At 41.1% G+C, this 6,391-nt stretch overlaps 1 protein-coding gene across 1 annotated transcript; it reads left to right on the top strand.

Moving 5' to 3' along the window:
• The first annotated feature begins 211 nt into the window (after positions 1-211).
• On the top strand, positions 212-1,325 carry LOC135710829 (internalin I-like). Its single transcript, XM_065233524.1, has 2 exons — positions 212-312; positions 373-1,325. The coding sequence occupies exons 1-2, from the start codon at positions 296-298 to the stop codon at positions 1,277-1,279; spliced, it is 924 nt and encodes a 307-aa protein (XP_065089596.1). The 5' UTR covers positions 212-295; the 3' UTR covers positions 1,280-1,325.
• The last annotated feature ends 5,066 nt before the right edge of the window (positions 1,326-6,391 follow it).

Below are 6,391 nucleotides of genomic sequence, written 5' to 3' on the forward strand. Positions count from 1 at the left end.
TTACATCATTCTAGCATCCAATGATTCCATAATTTAGAAAAACATTTTTTCGTAGCGAAATGAGTGGATGCAACCCTGGTCTAGAGCAAGCTCACATTCCTCCCATCAAACTAATCGATTCGATCCAATGCTGCTCATCACTATTGTTATTTATACAACCTTATCGCCGGACACGTGAGATATAAATAAAAGCATCAACCAACTGCCAGTAAGCGCTGGTTGCCCTGGGTTGAATGCCGTTGGCAGTGTCTTCCTCATCGCTTATCAGTTATTAGAAGTCGAGCCAACCGGCAGGATGGGCAAGCTACTGTGGTAAGTCGTTGCTGGGGATTTAGAATTAAGATCAATAATTTAGTTTTCGTACATTTTAAGGATTGCATTTTTGGGACTATTGAGCGGTGCTGTAATCGGCGATCATCTATCTATCTGCCAGCATCGTATCAACGTGAAGGAAGGCTTCTATGTGTACGATACGGATTGCAGCAACTACGATGATCAGGCCCTGGCAAAGGCCAACTTCAACGAAGATCGCGAACTTTGGATCCGGAACGGAACGATTGAAAACATTCAGCTGCTGTTGAACGGAAGCTTGTATAATATAACCCACTTGAAGATTACGAACTTTGCTGAAGAAGGAAGTACTCCAATTGCGGTGTTTCCGATTGATTCGATGCGTTTTTCGATTCTGGATTTGTCGAACAATGGAATAGAGCGATTGGAGATCAAAGAAGATGACTATCGTTTGACTCATTTGGATGTTCGAAAAAACAATCTGACGGAGATTGGAAACGTGAGACACCTAATCAAGCTGGAATCTTTGAAGGCGGATAACAATGCCATTGAAAGTGTATCTTTGGATGATTTCAAAAGCTTGTGGGATTTGTTGGTGCTTTCATTAGCCAGCAACAAAATAACGAGTATAACAGCGACGGAAGAGGTTGCTTTACTGAAGTTACGATCTATTGATATCTCAAATAACCAACTCACCACTTTGGATGTGTCGTTGTGGAAATTTCCTCAAGTGAGTACCTTCTACATGCACGATAATTCTTTGACCAGAATCGATGGACTTCGAGGGAAGTTTTCCAGAACGTGGGACATCTCTCTGGGAGGTCGAAACAATTGGGACTGTGCATGGTACGATAGGCTGCTTGAGTTCCTGAAGCAAGATCGTCAATTTGCCATGCAAATGTTCGGTGACAAGCCTGCCTGTCCGGATCAAACGAGAATGGACGGTTTCATTTGCTGCAAAAATTCCACCAATGTCATTAGCAACTAGTATAGCACATCACCGTTATTCAATAAAATTATACTCCTCGCTGAAAGATAGGTTATTGAGTCTATAAATAATCACTTTCCTCCTCAATCAACTATGGCGGTCGAATGGCGGCTATAAATAGAAACCTATAGCGTCTTCTCTTACACGTTCAAATTATCATGATAATTATGGCCCATTACATTGTCTACTTGCTGGTGTTTGCCCTTGCCAGATCGAATGCAATCGACTGTGGGATGGAGTTTCCAAGCGACGCGTCGCTTCCCGATGATAGACTATAATCATTTCGCTGTAATTGCTCATCGGCCTGCAACCAGCTCTGATGGAACGACCATAAGCACACGCGGTCATCTGGCAAGTGGGTCATAAATTATCAACAAGAACCTGAAGCTGGGGTACGGTTTCACCATGTAATTATGTGACAAAGTTTACGCGTTAATTTGCGTAAGCTAGTGGATTTCAGTCTTTTGGACTTTATTGATTTATGACCGGTGGTCATCTTCTCTAAAAATCATTTCAACAAATCTTCAATAGCTTCTGTATCACAACAAAGCAAATAATGCAAATTCTTGAATTCTTTCTACACTTTTCATGATCACCGGTAGTCAATCTTTTGTCTTTTTGCCAACTCTCTTTGAACTCAAAAATCGAGTGGAAATGAACTTACGGAATAGTTGAGTAAATGTCTTCTACATAAAATCATGTCTTGTTTGCTTTCTTGAGTATCACCTATAGCACCATCTTGTACCCGTGCTATGCAGTGTGGTTTCCGATGGTCTTATCTTCCGTCGTCCACCATCACCGCCCAGCATCGGTTGTGGCCGTTCACTGTGCAGACAATGTGCGATATTGCTAACTTTTCGGGGTGCTGCATGGTGGCCGCTCAGAAGAAATTGAATCTGACTCCAAGGGGTCCACAACTGATTTTATTTCACTTACAAATGAGTAACAACAATTACCTTAATAAATATTGAATAGATTTGGATTAATGTTGCTGCACCGGATGCTGATCGTTCGGAAATACGATGACAGCCTTGTGATGGAAACTACCTAAAATATGCATAAGTTTTATCACATATGATAGAATATTAAGAAACAGGATTGATTGATCATTTCGAAGCAAGAGCTGACAGCCATTCAGATCAATATTTAATTACAAGATTGTTAGTAATCAATTGATAATACAATTTCATCAGTTTTAAATACATACTAAATACCTCAGCGATCAAATGAACCCCGCTGGTCAATCTTACGGTAGTAAAGGTAAGAAAGCTTCCGCACCGTTTTTAGAGGCGATGAACCTGCAAACGAATGAAAATTCGATCGCCGACGAATCGTCGGTTTGCTTAAAGTGAAAAGTTAGCAGGCACCTCCTGTCCTGGAAAAAAGCGCTCTACAGTCATCGTTCGGCGTGTAGGCATTGTTCAAACCATCCGAAGCCAGTGCCTTAATGTGATGGCCCGGTAAGAGCCAGCATCAATATCTGCAATTATAATTGCATAGTAACCATAAGGAAGAGTTTTTTTTTATGAGTCGTGATCACAAGGCGGTGCCCAAATGTAACTCTTAGCAGGATGGCCCAATGTAGCTACCTTGGTCATCCATTTGAGTTGGATTCCCGTCTGTAATAATCCTGCTACAGTAAATGCGGTGAACTATACAAATTCGAAGCTTGCAAAATGATGCAGCAGGCTGACCCCAAATGCGCTAGCTGTGAGACATCACTTTACCCTTCCCTAACCCCGTGCCACCTATTGACCCCTTTGTCATCATGTCCATTCGACCTTTTGTACCTTCGAAGTTTTGTCCTTTCGACCTTTTGTGATTCGACATTTTGTCTTTCGACCATTTGTCGTACAATCACTCAAAAGATGCTCAACAGAGCTTTGGTCTCCGCTTTCAAAACTGGTCAATATTTCATTAAATACAACAAGGTGAATTTCCTTCTTGTTGGAAATCCTCGTCCAATACTGATAAAAATCATGTCTTCCACGCTCAACATAGCTGAAAATGAAGACAACCTTAACAAGGCCAACTACCTGCATAAATTTGAATTTTGACATAACAACATTTTCTTGATCGAGGCAACCTCTGAGTATCGAAGTCAACATTTCGACAGTGAGCATTCATAAGGGCCAATACCGCAAATGTAATCAAACTGAATTTTTACTACTACACTGTTGTGTGACAAAAATGCTCCATTGTAGTACCGAAATTTCTTAAAAATATGTTTCTATCAAATTTATTTTTAAGGAAAACAAAATGGCGAATGCATTTTTTTACTGTGATCAGTTTTCTTGAATACGCCCTTTTTCCTCTTGTGTATCGCCGGGGTGAAACTGTCATTTTGCAAGTGCGCATGGTAAATGTTTTTTTTTTCATCTTGTGTGGCTACAAAAACTTGTGATAAATTGTAAATTAAACAGTTTTGTTGTTTATAATTCCAATATCATATTCCAAAACGATATGGCGTTCTAAAATATGGATTTTTCAAAAATTCAGATGCTTTTAAGTAAGTTAAATAAAATATGATTGGTTCTAATACTGAATACTAAATAAAAACCACATTAATCGCTACAGATGCATCTGCACTCATTTTCTATATTCTGATACGGTTCCATATGCTGATGCATCTTTTAGCAACATCCATACTTCTTCACCAAAAAGTTTGAAGCTCCAAAATCGGGAACCCATACATGGATGGTCTTTCTGTAGGCAAAACAGCTGCACCATCACTAGAAAGGTCACGAGGTTTTATCGATTCACCTCCTCTGAACCGTTCGTGCACCGCACATAACACACCTCCAGGTAAATTTTGACAAAAAAATCATTGTATATTTTATTGATTACAATTAACATTGTAGGGTGCTCGCCTCGGTGTTTGCACTGAATCACCAGGTGCCCTTGTCAATCTCGATTCACATTACGAATCGTTAACGAAAGTCGAAACGGAAGCCGAAAGACGAAGGATTGAAATTGAAAATGAAAGACAATGGGTAGTTTCATTCGAGCTACCTTCGAGATGTCGTTTGATGCATCCAACGACCTGTTCGTTGGAGGACGAAGCGTTGATGCGGAAGCTTTGCAGCAGTCACGTGATAACATCGGCTTCGATTCAAGGTACGCATCCTTCGCTGAGTTCAATTAAAAGAGCCAAATAACTGGAATGTCACGTGATCATATCGGTTCCGGTCAACGATACAGAATATATGCTCAATCGGGCAGACAGAGGGATATTGCTGAAATGTCGCAGTATTTCTTTGGCCCCGATCCAATAAACAGATTGCTCGGTGAGCTCCATAGAGAAGAAGAAGCCATTGAAACGCTACGTGATTTCATCGGTACCGATTTGAGGAATCGGCCAACGACTGCACCCGATAGGCAGCGGGAATTCAAAGAAACTTCGTGTACCGTGATGTAATAACCACCCGAAGTCAACTCTTGGTCGTACTCTCTCGATAGCATAAAGATGACATGCTTGTGGAACAGAAAATTCATTTAGTGGAAACTGCACGGTGCCACGAGGCAGTGCTTTAAAAAGTCATCTGGTCTGCACATTTTATTGATGGAGGAGCTTTGGAATGATGTTGGTAGTTCGAAGACAGACAGCATCCCCCCTTCCAGCGTTCCCACACCCCAGTATAGTCCCCAAATTTAAGTGTAACTGTGACAAGTCCGCATCGTGCTCTCTTGCCGTGCGGATCTATTTGCTTTTTGCTGAAGGAAGTGTTACTACTACCTAAAGCTACAACAAATTTAAACAGCACTTTTCAGTGCTCAACCTGTAAAAATTTTTCTACCTTGTTCAACTCTTATTCCTCTTCGATCCTTGTTTGGACCCTACCCGAGGTAATCCTTCTTGGATATCGATTTGGAAAATTCCTCTTCGATCCTTCAGATTCTTATAGTAATCTGCTTGGAAGTCGATTTGGATAAAAATTTACTGCCGCCATGGCGCCTAAACGCAAAAGAAAGGGGCAAACTCTTGACCCCCCTTCTGATGAAATTAATTTGAGTAATCAATTTGATTTGCTCACGGATGATGAGAATGATCCATCATCCAAGAAAAATTCTAGTAAACTTTCCCGGCTTAATGCCAAGAAGGAAAAGATTCCCCCTATTGTGATAACCACTACCGATTTCCATGCTCTTCGCATGGAACTTTTGAATTTCGTGAAAGTTAAGTTTTCACTACAAATTGGACGTCGGGGTGAATGCCGTGTATTGGCTGAAACCTTGGACGGATTTAAATGTCTTCTCAAGTATCTTACTGAGAAGAAGCACAAATTTTTTACTTACGACACCAAAACTGAACGTGTGTTCAAGGTTGTCATGAAAGGACTGCCCAGTGGTGAATCCCTGGATCAGATCAAAGATGAACTGGCAAAATTACTTGGAGTTGTGCCACTCCAAGTAATCAAAATGAAAATGAAATCCCGTCCTGGCGATTCGCGCAACGGGATTTCTAATGATTTTTATTTAGTTCACTTCAAGTCTAGTGAACTAAACAACCTTAAGGCCTTAGAAAAAGCTAGCCTTATGCTCCATGTCCGAGTGAAGTGGGAACACTTCAGGAAGACTGGAGGAAATTTCCAAAACCTCACCCAGTGCCGTAAGTGCCAGGGATGGGGTCACGGAACTAAAAATTGCTACATGCCAGCTAAATGCATGAATTGTGGTGATTCCTCTCACGCAAAGGACGACTGTCCTGTGAAGGAAGATCCTAAGAAATTTAAATGTTCAAATTGTGGTGAAAACCACAAATCCAATTTTTGGGAATGTAAGACTCGCAAAGCGATCCTACAATCTCGTTCTAGCCGTCAGGTAGGAAACGCTCCACGTTTCCGACCAGGTACAAATTCCTCTGCTGTTAACAACGGTCAGCGAGGAACAAATTCTACATTCGTACCCGTAGGTACAAATATCTCCCCTGCTTCAAATGTTTCATCTGTACCTACTCCCCTCGCTGCTAACAATGTTCAGCGAGTTAATGGAGCTACCTATGCTGCTATTGCAGCGGGTAGAAATCAAAATACTAACCAACGTTCTAACGGAAATTTTGACAATTTTGACTTAGGAAGCATTACTGCCCCCAAAATGGAATTTTTACAGAAT

The sequence above is a fragment of the Ochlerotatus camptorhynchus genome, unplaced genomic scaffold (genome assembly GCF_037179485.1).
Source record: "Ochlerotatus camptorhynchus isolate MF236.1 unplaced genomic scaffold, CSIRO-AGI_Acam_v1.1 ptg000404l, whole genome shotgun sequence".
NCBI classification, from domain to species: Eukaryota; Metazoa; Arthropoda; class Insecta; order Diptera; family Culicidae; genus Ochlerotatus; species Ochlerotatus camptorhynchus.